Source organism: Theobroma cacao, chromosome 1 (genome assembly GCF_000208745.1).
Source record: "Theobroma cacao cultivar B97-61/B2 chromosome 1, Criollo_cocoa_genome_V2, whole genome shotgun sequence".
NCBI lineage: Eukaryota > Viridiplantae > Streptophyta > Magnoliopsida > Malvales > Malvaceae > Theobroma > Theobroma cacao.
The window spans coordinates 2643863-2659347 of record NC_030850.1 but is presented as its reverse complement, the minus strand read 5'-3'; the positions used below and the strand labels follow the sequence as shown (position 1 = coordinate 2659347).

Below are 15485 nucleotides of genomic sequence, written 5' to 3'. Positions count from 1 at the left end.
TAAAAGGCCCATTTTTTAGCTTGGGCTAAGGCCTTTTTTTTTGTTATCCATTTTTCCATCTTGAATAGGCCTTTCCATATACTCAATTGACATTTTTCTTCTTGATGAGTTGATGTAGGTTTTTTTTTTTTTTTCATGTGAAAAAAGGTTGAATTTTATAAAAATTGAAAATTTATATTTATCTTTTAATTTTATATTTTTAAATACAATTTTTTTGAATTTTGAATAATTTCATCACTTGATTTGTGATATTAAACATGAACCCACCCACAGCCAGCTTTTCTGGTCTCCCTTGACTTTTCCGTTCAAGGGAAATTTCCGAGTGACCAGGCCTATGCAAATTGACTTGGTACCGAAATAATGACTACGAAAACCATAGCGCTATAGCAGTAATCTTCACTTTGATTTTCACATTTGGCACCAAGAAAAGTTAGAACAAAAAAGAGAAATTTAGGTGAAGCAATGGATAGCAAAATGGTTTTTGCCTTGCTCTTGGTGAGTCTTGCACTACTACTTCTGTTTCCATCAATAAATTGCAGTACAGGGATAGGAGATACAGCAGGTGGTGGTGAGTTCCCTGATTCTTTTCGTGCAGTTTCAGACTGCAGTTTCAGTTCTTCAGTTGAGTTCCAACAAGAACAGCATATTGCTTGGGAGATGAGCATACGCGGTTTTAACGGCATAACTGGACCTAAAATGGCGTTAACCTTCCAAGATTTGTACGGTAATTCTACTCCGGTAGTACTTTCAGGTTAGTGCTGTTCAAGAAAATACATAATTTAACTGCATATATAAAACTTAAGCTGCTTCAGCGCACTAATTAGTTCCTTCAACCGGTAACAAGCTTTCTACGGAGACAAAAAAGGCCACATGGATGATATAGATATTGTCACCCTCGTTTTAACTTACTGTTCGAACAACAAGATGCGGAAGCTTTGGGCCCTTATTATAATGGATGACCCTATATCACTCTCAACAACGTCCTCGCCACTTCTAGGCACTATAAACAATACATTTCGTGGAACCTACAGAAGCCAGGACTCGAGTTCCGGTGGCGCCGGAAATAAGATGATCGACGGGGCACTGGTGATATCAAATACTACCCAGTTTTTGAGCGTAAATATTAATGACAAGAACTACAGAACACTCACAGAGCTTTATAACTCTTTTGATGAACTGGTTGAGAAGGTTGTCGTTGAGGTCAGATTCCCATTCTTTTTTGGGCTCCCCATAGTTTTTTTTCTTGAAAAGATAAGTAAAATTTAAGCATTGATCATGTTAAACTGTATGAGAAAAGAAAATGAAACTCAGCAGTTAGGTCTTTGACACAACTGTATATGGCTAAATTCCCCAACCAATACATGGCAACTTTTCTAGGATCTTCAAGCCTTGAAAGCCTTGTCCATTTTCTGTCTTTAATCTCTATATATAAATGGGATTTTTTTTTCTTGGATATAGGTATCGCATAGATATATAAAGAAGTGGTTTCATAGAGCGGTTGGTGACATAGAAATTACAGCAGATCATAACCAGCCTCGGGTATTCTATCAGCGACGTTCGGAATCACGGTTCACGATGGTAGTTAAGGCAAAACCCAACGAATTGGACAGATTTTGGTGGTTCCTAAGCCCCTTCACACTAGAGATGTGGCTTACTTTAGTAGCTTTGAGTGTATTTACAGGATTTGTTACCTGGATAATTGAAGGGCAGAACGAGGATGGGCCTAATTTGGTAGAAGCTCTGCTATTCTTTGTGCATAGTAAGATAACCATGTTAATGCATCTGGAGTTAAACTTTAAATACTTGATCATGGAATTTTTTTATTATTGTATACTACAATCTATGACAATTCAAGGATGAAGGAGTGCTGATCAGTTTTTGAATTTTCATATTACAGGAGATGCACCAAGGAACAGATTAACTAATTTTGTGCAGGTCCCATGGTTATTCCTGGTCCTGGTTGTCACTTCAACCTATACAGCGAGTTTTTCTTCCACGGTTACAAGCTCAGAAACTAAGCCACCTTGCTTAGATATGGAAAACCTCAAGATAACAAATGCTATTATCGGTTGTGATGGAGATTCTATTATCTTCCGTTATTTAGTTGAAACCCTTGGGTTCAAACGAAAGAATATCAAGAACATCGCTCAATCTTCAATCGATGATTACGCAGAGGCTCTATCAACTGGGAATATAAAGGCTGCATTCTTTTCAACGCCTCATGCCGATGTTTTCCTCGAGAAATACCGCAAAGGCTTCAGCGCGTGGGAACCAATCCGTAATCTACGCGATTCCACAATTGTAATATGAACGATGCTCTTCTGTTCCTTTACTCTGCTTTCTAGTTACTTAGCCTTTGTTTTCGTTGTTCAAGCTTTCGGACATGTCTTTTTACCATTTTTTGGTGTTGTATTACAGGTGTTTCCACGGGGTTCTCCTTTTGTTTCAGAGATGTCTAAGTTCAAGCAAATGAAGGGATACATGCTATCTTTTTTGGATTGTTCAGGTTCAACAATTGATGGCACCATGAAACAAGGAATAGGACCAGGCCCCTTCTCAGGTTTGTTTTTTTTATCAGGCGGTGCATCTGCAATTGCGATGTTAATCACGGTCATTCGTCTGATTGAAAGACGTTGGGAGAACTACATTCAGAGAATGTTGATGGGTAGAGAACTTTGGGTGTGGCTCACTACTCTGTTTCCTCGAAACCAGAGGAGAAATGAGCTTCAAATTCAAGTCCAAGGATAAGTTCCCCCTTCCAAACACAACCCAGCAGCTCCTGGTACATTATTATAGTATCGACTAACCCATCAAATTAGCATACCAAAAAGGGCAGGGGTTAGATTTCATTTCCCTTCACTTTGATTAGCATAATTACACGAGTAAATAAGGTGGCGTGGGTTGCCACATGACCTTAATCCAAATGATAAAGTTGGTGTGGGGTTTGTTTTTGAGATGCTAATTATATACTTGAGAAGTCCTTTTCTTCCTTATACTGGATTGATATTTTCTTTCTTGAACCTTACACTCAAATATAATGTTTATTAAAAATATTAAAAGAATTGCTGCTGCATGACTCTCTCTTCTTTGGGTGCCCCTGGTTTTGTGTATGGGCATGTTTCTTTTCTCTTTGGTTCCTTTTTTGCGGGTTCTAGGACGTGCTGCCGAGTCTGATGTCTTTGAGCTTGTGATTAAATAGCTCTTGTTGCTAGGCCTGTTGTCCCTCAGCTGCATCATCCAATTGGTGTGCTTTCGGGTCTCGTCTTGGTTGTTTTGACTGTTTCTTTAATGCTTTTTATGTTCTTGACTGGAGGAGAGGCTACTCTCGCCGATGTCTTGAGGCTGCTCTTCTTGTTCTTGGGTCTTTGGGCTAGAGGCTTGTGATGCCTGATCTTTTTGGATTTTGCTCTTTCTATGTTTAGCACAGGCCATTAGGAAAAGGGTAGAGAGCTTCTTGCGGATCTTTCAGCCCACTTGGGTTAGGAGATTGCAGCTGATCTCTAAGATAATATCTCTTTTTGTAAATGTAAGTACTCTGCTTCTGCACAAAACAGTTTCATCATGCCACTAGGAGTCTCTAACAAACGGTACGAGATTTGGATTAACATGGTTGTTTAATGTTAATAAAATCACCTTTTGAAAAAAATGTAATTTTGACATAATTATTAAAATATATGCTTAATTTTTTAAATAAAAATATATAGTTAAATTGATTTCAGTTCGTTACTAGAAGAAGTACTCACATATTGACAATGAATTTAAGATAAAATTTAAAATATTTAACAAGTTGGAAACTTAAATAATTTATTAATAAGTTGATTTATTTTACTTTTTAATGAGAACAAGGAAATGGATTCCATGATCAGGCACCTTGCCTCATTCAGAGTTAGGAGAAGAATATTTAAACATAGAAATATGCATAAAAGTAAATAATAGTGAAATTACATATATTTAGAGCGAGCCAGAATAGTAGAGGCTGGGCATGGTGACCTGCTACAATATATGGTAAAACGAACCCCTTCTCCACCTGACTTTTCCCTCAGTATTTACTTGGATTATTTGAGGGCATGATCCCGTGTGGTAAGTTTATCGTTGACTCATTGTAAAAGGTGGGTTCTGGGTGAGTTCTTTTTTGTTTTTTTTCTTCCAAATAGCAAACCATTAACAGGCGTTAGCTCAATAAAGAAGAGAAAATCTTTAGCTAGCTGGAGCCTGGCGACATGAAGAAATGGATAACAATTTTGTCTGCGCTCTTGGTCGCTCCTTTGCTGTCGTTCTCGTCGTTAAATTCTTTGGTTCTGTCGGTTCCAGGGATCAATCCGACAGAGGAAAGAAAGTTTCCGGGCAGATGGGCAAGGCTGGACAGGTTTTTTGCAGCATAAGTACCAGACCAAATTATATGGTTTTAATGTTCCATCATTTGCAAGGGGGTTCTACGCTGGAGGAACTGGCACGCACGGGTTTGTTGTCTTAGGTGCAAAGAATAACAATTCAACTGGTTTGGCCTATCCAATCAGACAGCTCAAATAGACAAATATTGAATACATCACAATATTCGTTTTATCTTACCCCACTTTGAATAATTTCCATTTTTAATAAAATTTAAGAAAAAAATAATATAACAATTATAATTTTTTTTTTCTACAAACATCAAATTAATCATTTTCAAAAGGTTACAACTTAACTGATAGTATATTCCTATAACAATTAAATCAAAACCCGATCCACATCACACCTTTTTGTTTTTAGTTACTATTTTTTTATAATTGATTATTAAAATTTTAGATAAATTAACTTGGGTAAGGTGAGTATGACTGATAAGGGTTGATTTAATATGGGAAAGAGCATGCTACTAGTTGACCAAAACTCAAAAGAATGGATGATTCAATTACAACAAGAGGAAAAAGTTTCAGCTTCAGGCAGAAGGAAATGAGTAGCATCTTTGCCAAGCTCTTTTTCTTTCTTCCGCTATTACTATTACTGTCATCAAATTGTAACGGGATAACAGATGGAAAAGAGAAAGCTACGAAGTGTACATGTTGGAACTCCAGAGATGCAGACCAAATCCAATTAAGATTCCACCATGCGCAAGGGAAATTTACTCCCATAGATCTGGATGGTATGTATTTGAACTTTTGTTTCTTTTCTACAATTTTGTGTCGAAAATTCTGTCATTCATCTTAAGGTCTTACCTAAGGAAGAGTTAGAGTCATCAAACTCCAATTAAGTTAAGAATTAGTGGTATATTTTAGTTATTAGTTTTTTAATCAATTGCGAATTTGTGATTTTACCCTCCATCCTTTACTTTTGTTTCTAGACTCTAGAAACTAAAGATAACAACTTGCAGCTTAAATTTAATTCAATTTCTTTTCTCCTGTAATTACATAGTCTATATATATATATATGTATCTAATGCCACTATGCCAGTATTCCAAGTTTGCTCTAAATATTGAAGGTTCATCATGTATTCTTTTCTTCAAGAAATGACTTGATACCAAAATGGTTCAAGTTTTCAAAGCACGCAATATTTCTTTGTTGAATTAATGCATGTTTGATCAAAGCAACAGATCTGACAACATGAAGCTGTTGAATATTGCAGCGTCTTATCAATCTTATGTGGCCATCAGAAATCAGAGTTCACTTGATTTGCCAATTCTTTGTACGGTCACAAATCATGAAGATGCACTTTCTGCAGAAATAAATAAGGTTACCAGGAGAACCAGAGCGACCATACTGTGTGCTCTGCCTGCAAAAGCTAAATCAACAATGGAAAACGAATCTTCAACGAGTTACATGTCCCGATATATGTATGACATCACTCGCGGACTTGCTAATTTAATCGGCAATTACGATTGTTTTAAGTCTGGGAGGACTGTCTACAAGGAGTTGGGAAATGGTGTTCGTCGGAAATCTACTAGAAATCCGACTGTCAAAGTATACTATTTCTCACAACGTTTTTTGGATGAAAAATATTTCTTCCAAAAAACCCTGTCTTATTGTGGTGACAGGATTAGTGACTTAAACATCTCCACTTTCAACATGAATAGCCCTGCAACGCAGAATGCAGGTGCGATAATTCAAATGGCAGCTACTTTATCATTTTCGACAGCCCGTCCACTTCAGTATTTTTCAGAGTTAACCGTCGCCGTACCAGTAACATCGGTTCCCTGGCAGTTTGCCAACACAGTTCATGACCAGAATCACAAAGAAACACAAATAACAGGGTTTTGGATTGATATCTTCGAAGCAGCTGTTACAATGATGCCAATCAATACCACTTACAAACTGGTCCCATTTTACGGTTCTGATGATCAATTGCTCAAGGAAGTTGCTCGCAAGGTATTGTTCCTTATCCCTTCTCTTTTTCCAGCTACTTATTTTTAGTCCTAACTCTACTATGATGTAAACATGTAAGTATATCTTATTAGCTCCACTGCGACCAGAAAATTTAGGTGAAACTAAAAAAATATACTTACAAAAATTTATAGATGTGAAATGATAAATAGAATGAGGTTCTAATTAACATTTTCACATGTCTTAAGTCATCTTGTTTTCTCTTAAATAACAAGAAAACCCCCCTAAAAACTATATATATATATATATATATATATATATATATATANCATCTCTCAAAAACTATATATATATATATATTTATATATATATATTTATATATATTAATTTATGCACTTGAGTCTTTCTATTTTTGTTTATTTTTAGAAGCTAACAATTGTCGGGCCCTCTGCTTATTAGCATTTTTTTATCCATATGACATATAGCGTAATCATGCCAATTAATATTAAGTCATAATCAATTATTTTTCATTATGGGTTAAGAATTTGTGTGGATACAATGTAGAAAAAGTGTTTTTTTTTTTTACAAATTAAAAGATAAGTGTTATTTAAGATACAATTAAAAAAGTGCATGCGTTCAATTGCATAAATTGATATAATTCAAGGATTTTTGTATTATTTAAATCTTTCTGTTTTCTATGTGCATATGAGAAAGTTTGAGAAAGGAAAAATATTCAAATCATATTTTTTTTTCACAATTACAAGATAAAAAAAATGTTGAGTTAAACAATTAAACCTGATCTAGTAGTGAGTATTACTCTTTTTTTTTTTAATTTTGGTTTAAGGTTTCAATATCTTACTCAACCTTCAAACTTCTTTAAATGTAAAAAGAAAAAAAAATCAATTATGCAAAGTCTTATTAGCTGCATAAACAGATACATATACAAGAGTAATGTAATAAAATTTTAACAAAGAAATTTCCACAAAACTTTGAAATGATTTTAACTACATATAATAATATATATAGATTAATCTCCAGCTAATATTTTCGAAAAAAAATTCCTAAAATGCTTTATTACATGGGTTTCCGGCTATGACAAAATTCATTGGCAAAAAAGATTATATATGAAAATTGTCAAAATATTATTAAACATCATTTGACTGATTGAAATTTGAATTTTTTTTTTTTTATGTATATTGAAGACTTTTGATGCAGCTGTTGGCTTAACAGTAATTACAGAGTACCGGTCCCAGGTTGTAGAATTCTCATATCCCAGTTTTGAAGTAGGACCGGTGGTAGTGATGAAGAAAGATTTTGAATTGAACCAAGTTTTTTCATTCATGAGCCCTTTTACCGACGACATGTGGCTTACTTTGGCATTAATGACTATCTTCACTGCTTTTGTTATTTGGTTAGTTGAACATAGAACTGGTAATGAATCTGGAGGTAACTTGCCTGCTAGAAAAGTTGGAGCTATCTTCTGGTTCTCTTTTGCGACTCTCTTCTATGGAGGACATAGTAAGTAAATCTATTTTTGGTTAGTTTTAAATTTAAGCATTTCTTCACCTTCTTCTCGAGCATCTTTTTTTATAAGGACTTAACTTTGAGAACTGCACTGTAGAATACAAGCACCTAGACGTAACCCTAAACTAGATTACATTAATTTGGTTTTATTAAAAGATAATATTATAATTCGTAAATAATTTATTTTAATAAACTTAGCCAATCTCCAATGTTATATATACGTGAGCTTAAAAATATAAGTATGCATAGAAAATTTTAAATCCAATAATGAGTAAGACTAAATATTTACTATATAAAAGTAGGTTAGATCACTCTCCTATCCATACAAAAACATTAAGATTTTCATCTATTAGAGAGTTAATAGATCAAGGAAGAGGAAAATCTTACTGTATTGAATCCCAACAGATAATCTAGTCATTGTTATTTTTGTTACCAAATCACATTTTAGGAATCATGTACTTTTTTTGTGTTTTAAATTCTTGTTAGGGTAGATATAGGATTAGTATGAATTAATTATAGGAATAATGCTAAAAAAGTCCTGCACTATTTAAGAAAATTCAAATAAGTCATTATTCTTATATTGCATTCAATCAAAACTTTATATTTTTATTTTCAGTCAAATAAGTCTTGAAAACTAATAGTTGTTTAATTGTTATAAATCAAAATATCACTTATCATTTTATACTCGTGTAAAGCTAATGTGGAAGGTGAAAAATATTATATAATCATATTATCATATCACATCAACATGCTATAGTATCATCCATTGTGAAATATTAGCAAGCCACTTAGTGTTTGGTGTCATAGAATCACAAGTGAGACTAAATCAACCATTATAAAAATACGATGACATTTGGCTAAAATATATATATATATATATATAATAACTTATTTAATTCAAAATAAAAGTTATAGTAACTTTTTTGCATAAATAGAAATAGGAACTTGTAGCGTGGCTTGAGGAGTATGGAGCTCGCTCTTTCTGGTTCAATAATGGATGGTCTAAAGGGAATGGCTAAGATAGCAGAGTGACTGTTTTTGTATAATCTTGTTCTGTAAATCTGCTGCCTCTGTTTCTGAATTATTATGGGACTGGTTTAATTTGGAATTGGGAAGGAAGATTTGCTCTTTCTTTTGTATTCAACTTCTTATGTCTAGTTCTTTATTTCAATTGGGATTGAAAATTGAATGAAACGAAAAGTTGCGAATGTAAGTAATAAAGGGAATAATTCAAGAATGAAGGAATGTGGTTCAGTTACTCATAAGTTGTTCATATTGCAGGAGAATCACCCAGGAACAGCTTAACTTATTTTGTACTGGCCCCATGGTTATTCCTGATCCTGGTTGTCACTTCAACCTATACAGCGAGTTTTACTTCCATGATAACAGGCTCAGAAACCGAGTCATCTAGCTTGGATATAGAAAACCTCAAGATAACAAATGCAATTATCGGTTGTGATGGAGATTCTATTATCTTCCGTTATATAGTGGAGGTCTTTGGTTTCCAGCGAAAGAATATCAAGAACATTGCTCAATCTTCAATTGATGATTATGCAAAGGCTCTATCAAGTGGAAAGATAAAGGCTGCATTCCTTTTGACGCCTTATGCCGATGTTTTCCTTGCAAAATACTGCAAAGGCTTCAGTGTGTGGAACCCAATACGTAATCTACACGGTTCTACAGTTGTAATATCAACGATGCTCTTCAGTTCCTTTATTGGTTTTGATTAATTAGCCTTATTTGCTGTTCCAGCTTTCGGATATGTCTTTTAACCATTTCTGGTCTTGTATTACAGGTGTTTCCACAGGGTTCTCCTTTTGTTGAAGAGATGTCAGTTGCAATGTCGAGATTACTGGAGAGCGGAAAATTCAAACAAATGCAGGAAGAAATGCTATCTTCTTCAGATTGTTCGGGTTCAACAATTGATGGTACCATAAAACGAGGAATAGGGCCAGGGCCCTTCTCAGGTTTGTTTATTTTATCAGGCGGGACATCTGCACTTGCAATGTTCATCACGGTCATTCCCCTGATGAAAAGACGTTGGGAGAGCTGCATCCAGAGAATGTTGATAGGCAGAGGACTTTGGGTGTGGCTCACAACTCTGTTCTCTCAAACCCTGAGAAGAAATGAGCTTGAAATTCAATATCAAGGATAAGTTCCCCCTCTCAAACACAACTCAGCAGCTCCTAGTACATTATTATAGTATCGACTAAACTATCAAATTAGCATACCATAAAGGGCAGGGATTAGATTTCATTGCTCTTCACTTTGATTAGCATAATTACATGAGTAAATAAGGTGTCGTGAGTTGCCACTTAAGCTTAATCCAAATGATAACGATGGTGTGGAGCTTTGTATTAAAGATACTAAGTATATACTGATAAGTATATTCTGCAGTTGCAATGTTAATCACGGTCATTCGTCTGATTGAAAGACGCTGGGAGAACTTCATTCAGAGAATGTTGATGGGTAGAGGACCTCGGGTGTGGCTCACAACTCTGTTTCCTCGAAACCAGAGGAGAAATGAGCTTTGAAATTCAAGTCCAAGGATAAGCCCCCCTTCCAAACACAACTCAGCAGCTCCTTGTACATTATTTTAAATATTTAACAAGTTGGAAACTTAAATAATTCATTAATAAGTTTATTTATTTTAACTCTTTAATGATAATAAGAAAAAGGATTCCATGATCAGGCATCTTGCCTCATTCAGAGTTCCGAGAAGCGGATTTAAACTTTTAACACAATAATTGAGGGAAAAATAAAGTGGAGTATAAATGCTTAGAGTTATTAAGAGTTATAACAAATAAAAAAATACTTTAATTTAATTTAAATTGAGAAACTATTGAGTTTGTGTTGATATCAACAAATCAAACCAAAATTAAAGAAATAAATCAATTTCATAACTTTTGATTTATTATAGCAGGTCACATTTGCAAAAAAAAAAAAACCTCTATTTCTTTTCTTAATTTATCATTTTTTTAGTGGAGTAGTGGACTTTGATACAAAACCTAAAGAAAGGGTAATCTGGTGTGACACAATTTGGTTTTAATATATAAGAAATGCAAAAAAAGAAAACGAATCTGTATTGGCTCGTTGATGTAGTAAATATTGTTATTTACCCTCAGTCTTAACAAAATTTAAACTCGTATTAAAAATAGAAATATGTATAAAAGCAAATAATAGTGAAATTACATATAGAAGGAGGCAGAATAGTAGCGGCAGGGCATGGTGATCTGCTACAATCTATGGTAAAACTAACCTAACCCAACTGACTTTTCCCTCAGAATTAATTATATACTCGTTTGCCGTCACTATCTAGTATTTACTTGGATTATTCGTAGAAATGATCCCGCGTGGTAAGTTCGTCGTTGACTCTCTGTAACAGGTGGATTCTGGGTAAGTTCTTTTTTGTTTTTTTCCTCCAAATACGCAATCCATTAACAGACGTTAGCTCAATAAAGAAGAGAAAATCTTTCGCTAGCTGGAGCCTGGAGGCATGAAGAAATGGATAACAATTTTGTCTACGCTCTTGGTCACTCCTTTACTGTTGTTATCGTCGTTAGATTGCACTGAGGGAAGAGATGAAGATGTCTTTGGGTCTGTAGGTTTCAGGGCTCAATCCAACAGAGAAAAGAAAGCTTCCGTGAAGATGGGCAGGGCTGAACAGGTAGTTTGCAGCATAAGTACCAGGCCAGGTCAGATGGTTTTAATGTTCAAACTTTTGCACGGGAATTCTACTCTGGTGGAACTGGCAGGTATGGATTTGTTGTTTTAGCCGATGGGAATAACTATCAGAACTTGAATCTATCATCTCTACCAACATCCTCATCCAACGTATCTGTATTCATCTTTTGGTACATAGTGTAGTTATTACCTTTGCTGCTTGCTATTAGTGTTATCGACGTACTTTTCTTTAGTTTTGTTTTTCAATTTCAGTAAAATAACATGAGAATGGTAAAAAAACAAGTTGTAAGTATTGTGAGTTGAAATATATGTATATATGGACAAAAATTCTGCGGCCTGGGACAGGAGGGAATGGGTAGAACATTTGCTAAGCATTTTGTCGCTCTTTTATTGTTGTTACCATCGTTAGATTGCAGTGAGGTTAGAACTGAAGACCATGGGGATGAGAAAGGCATTGAGAAGATACAGATACTGGGTTCTGTACCCTTAATTCCAGATAGACCTCAAATCCAATTATCCTTCTTCGACTGGCATGGGAATATTACTCCCACAAAACTGAATGGTATTTTTCTTCCTTCTGAAAATTCTATCACATGTTTATAGCAAAAGTTAATCCCAACTTTGAATTTTTAAGCAGTTTGACTCTCTGATATTTTCCCAATAAACTTGATTTAGAAATTCAGTCGTTTAGTTCATTTGCTCTCTTGGCTGTAGCCTGCATGTTTGAAAATATATGGACAACTTTTCGATGAGTTCTCTCAATGTCAATTATTGAAATGCAGACTATTATTTGACTACCATCAACGGTTTAAATCACGATGCCTTGGTCAGTTTTTGCACATTAACAAGTTATGAAGCTAAACTGAAATGGGGTCAGTTTACCAGGAAAACAAGAGCAACAATATTTTGTGGTCTACGTGAAATATCTCGGGTAATACCGGAAAGAGTTCCTCAATCGACTTACATGACCCATTGCATATATAAAACTATTCAGGAAATCGTGAAACTCATCAGCTTCTACCAGTGGGGAAAATCTTCCTCCACCTACGTAATTAGTGGTTTAGACATCGCTACCCTCGAATTAACAAGTCACCCAAGGAAGACAATTAGTAGGCAATTTCAAATGACTGCCACTATATCATTTTCAACGTCTCTACAGCATACAAGAGTTTTAACTGTTGCGGTATTAGTAGGATCAACTTTCAAGCAGTTTGCAAACGTAAGTCAAGACGACGACAACAAGGAACCACAGCTGAAAGGATTGTCCATCGATGTTTTTAAAGCAACCGTTGCGGTTCTGCCCAACCGTTTCACTTACAAACTGGTTCCATTTTATCGCTCTTGTGATCAATTGTTAAAGGAAGTTGCTCGCAAGGTCAGTATCATCCACTTTCCAGCTTTTCTAATGTTAGTCCGGGAAAAAATGGTTTTTGAAAGAATCTACTTTGAACCCCTTTTGTAGGATTTGCGATTATGCTTTAGTGCTTGTTTCTACTCAGTTTCTAAAACAACTTCTCTGTTCTACAAAACTAAACCTCAGCCAAACAAGAGCAATTGGAAGAAGGATTTTCAAACATACGCAATAGTGCTTGAGTGCTTTATGCTTTACTTTTCAAACATACGCAATAACTCTTCATTCTCTCGTCCTTTCTTCTAACTAATCTATATTTTGCCACCAACAAAAACTACATAAAATAACAAACAACATCACGAGTTGGACTGATGAGATTTTGTATGTGTAATGAAGGCTTTTCATGCAGCTCTTGGCGGTATAGTAATTACAGCAGAAAGGTCCCATCTTGTAGAATTCTCACAGCCTTATGCCAAACTAGGATTGGTGATGGTGGTCAAGAAAAAAAACAATGAATTGAAGGATATGTTCTGGTTCATGAGCCCCTTAACTCGAGAGATGTGGCTTATAATGGCAGCTATGACTGTCCTCACTGGTTTTGTTATCCGAGTAATTGAACATAGAACCTGCAACGAAATGCCTTCTAGACATGTTGAAGCTGTCGTCTGCTTCCCTTTTGCTTTCCTCCTCAATGAATATAGTAAGATGACCGTACAAACTTTATTACATCTGCTTCATAAATAACTAATGCGGCATATTACACTTAAACATGATTTCTGTGTGTAAAAGAAAATAAGGTTTGAATCCCCTTCCCCAAATCTAAACTAATCAAATATATTATGCTTGGAATTTGGAACCATATTAAAATAGTATGATATCATTAAATATTCAATAATTTAAACCAATCACTGTCTAAATTTCCAGACAATTTGTCTACCACTAATTAGTCAATCTATTACCTTGCTGATTTACCATGAATTCAGTGCATGAAAACTGACATCCAATTTTTATGTTTTCCTGTTTTTAGATGACTCTGGCAGCACTCACCTGCTTTCCTTAATTATTTTGCTCTTTTTATGAAAGCATATAAAATTTTCGTTGCTTCATTGTCAATTTTATTTTCTCTGATTTCAATTTCAGGCATGTACATACATATTTTTTGCTTTAATTTTCTAGAGATTATTTTTAATAAATTCTAGCCTCGCATATTATAATTACAATAAATATTAGGTTTAATGTCATTTTTTTTGGCTCATACTTTAAATGTTGTGGAAAGTTTTTAAGATCAGAAATTCTTGAAAAACAGAGCCGCTTCTAAGACTGTTTCAAAGAATTTCATGTTTATAGTATTAAGTATTTATTTATTCATTTGCATTGTAGCCTAATCCATTTACTAGGTTTCTCTCTAAAATGCTACTAAGGTATACAGGCAGTAAAATTTCAAATGTATGAGAAAAAATAGTAGAAGAGTAAAATAGAAAATGCTACGAGAAAGGCTCTTAACAGCAGTAGTTAAAGAGTAAGACCTTTTATTTGCAGGACCCAGGAACAAATTGTCTTTTTATGTGCTGGTTCCATGGCTAATTCTTATCCTGATTGTCACGACGACCTTTACCGCAAGCCTTAGTTCTATGGTAGCAAGTTCACAAGCTGACGAGCCATCTCACTTGAATGCTGATTCACTCAGAAAGACAAATGCAGCTATTGCTACTGATGGAAATTCTTTTACCGTCACATATTTAGTGAAAAGTTTGGGATTCAAGCGAAAGAATATAAGAAAGATGGCTTCAGTTGATGACTGTGCCAACGCTTTATCAAGTGGAAATGTAAAGGCTGCATTCTTATTAATGCCTGACGCCAATGTTTTCCTTGCAAGATACTGCTGCGCCTTTGCAAAGTCGGGACCTGCCTACAATCTAGGCAGTTTTGGATTTGTAATCTCAACTATTCTCTTTCAGTTAAATTTTTCAGTACTGCTTTTATAGTTAGTCTTTCTTGGCCATTGTTCAAGCTTCCAGGTGGTTTAAGAATATGTATACCATTAATTTGTTTTAAGATCTTGTGTTATAGGTGTTCCCAAGGGGTTCTCCATTGGCTGCAGATATGTCAGAGGCGATTCTTAATCTGAAGGAGGCAGGGGAATTGCAGCAAATGGAGGAAGATACGCTATCCATTTCAAATTGTTCAAGTTCAACATCTGATGAAACTTTTCCCCAAGGAATTGGGCCTGGGGTCTTTTCAGGTTTGTTCATTCTATCAGGAGGTGCTTCAGCAACTGCATTGGCAATTACAGTCATTCGTTTATTGAAAAGACGTTGGGAGAGCTGCATTCAGAGAATGTTGATGGGTAGGGGGCTTTTGGTGTGGTTGACAATTCTCTTCTCTCCTAATAATCAGACAACAAATGAGCTCCGACTTGCAAGAATAAGTTCCAATCAGTAAATATATATATATATATACAACTCCTGGTACATTATCATGTGGGTTAAGTCATCAAATTAGCAGGCAAAAAAATGTCAGGGAATTTCCAGCATCTGTAATCTGATAATTATTAGCATGAATCTTACTGCCATATGCTACGTACTGCTTATGTATCAGAAAGGAGTTGAATATGTGGGAGGAAACCATATCA

At 35.1% G+C, this 15485-nt stretch overlaps 3 protein-coding genes across 4 annotated transcripts; all 3 read left to right on the top strand.

The window, feature by feature from the left end:
- LOC18611128 (glutamate receptor 2.9) lies at nt 406-3020 on the top strand. The gene is made up of 5 exons (XM_007047194.2): nt 406-751; nt 845-1200; nt 1459-1759; nt 1898-2301; nt 2419-3020. Exons 1-5 carry the CDS (start codon nt 463-465, stop codon nt 2746-2748), a joined length of 1680 nt encoding a protein of 559 aa, XP_007047256.2. The 5' UTR covers nt 406-462; the 3' UTR covers nt 2749-3020.
- Nucleotides 5578-9993, top strand: LOC18611127 (glutamate receptor 3.2). The gene is made up of 4 exons (XM_018116763.1): nt 5578-6339; nt 7497-7812; nt 9100-9503; nt 9614-9993. The coding sequence occupies exons 1-4, from the start codon at nt 5578-5580 to the stop codon at nt 9971-9973; spliced, it is 1842 nt and encodes a 613-aa protein (XP_017972252.1). The 3' UTR covers nt 9974-9993.
- On the top strand, nt 11259-15432 carry LOC18611126 (glutamate receptor 3.2). 2 transcript variants are annotated; one of them, XM_018113953.1, is made up of 6 exons: nt 11259-11573; nt 11912-12064; nt 12285-12877; nt 13250-13553; nt 14393-14787; nt 14910-15073. In XM_018113953.1, the coding sequence occupies exons 1-6, from the start codon at nt 11315-11317 to the stop codon at nt 14979-14981; spliced, it is 1776 nt and encodes a 591-aa protein (XP_017969442.1). In that variant the 5' UTR covers nt 11259-11314; the 3' UTR covers nt 14982-15073. The 2 variants fall into 2 exon arrangements, with proteins under 2 accessions (XP_017969442.1, XP_017969441.1); XM_018113952.1 differs by having other exon boundaries at nt 11276-11573; nt 14924-15432.

Excerpts from the sequence above, each read along its gene's own strand:
- LOC18611126 (XM_018113952.1), top strand. The coding sequence starts at position 11,315 with ATGAAGAAATGGATAACAATTTTGTCTACGCTCTTGGTCACTCCTTTA. Across the intron at positions 11,574-11,911 it reads TACTCTGGTGGAACTGGCAG|ATTGCAGTGAGGTTAGAACT; the intron begins GTATGGATTTGT and ends TACCATCGTTAG. Across the intron at positions 12,065-12,284 it reads TACTCCCACAAAACTGAATG|ACTATTATTTGACTACCATC; the intron begins GTATTTTTCTTC and ends ATTGAAATGCAG.
- LOC18611128 (XM_007047194.2), top strand. The coding sequence starts at position 463 with ATGGATAGCAAAATGGTTTTTGCCTTGCTCTTGGTGAGTCTTGCACTA. Across the intron at positions 1,201-1,458 it reads TTGAGAAGGTTGTCGTTGAG|GTATCGCATAGATATATAAA; the intron begins GTCAGATTCCCA and ends TCTTGGATATAG. Across the intron at positions 1,760-1,897 it reads TCTGCTATTCTTTGTGCATA|GAGATGCACCAAGGAACAGA; the intron begins GTAAGATAACCA and ends TTCATATTACAG.
- LOC18611127 (XM_018116763.1), top strand. The coding sequence starts at position 5,578 with ATGAAGCTGTTGAATATTGCAGCGTCTTATCAATCTTATGTGGCCATC. Across the intron at positions 6,340-7,496 it reads TCAAGGAAGTTGCTCGCAAG|ACTTTTGATGCAGCTGTTGG; the intron begins GTATTGTTCCTT and ends TGTATATTGAAG. Across the intron at positions 9,504-9,613 it reads ATCTACACGGTTCTACAGTT|GTGTTTCCACAGGGTTCTCC; the intron begins GTAATATCAACG and ends CTTGTATTACAG.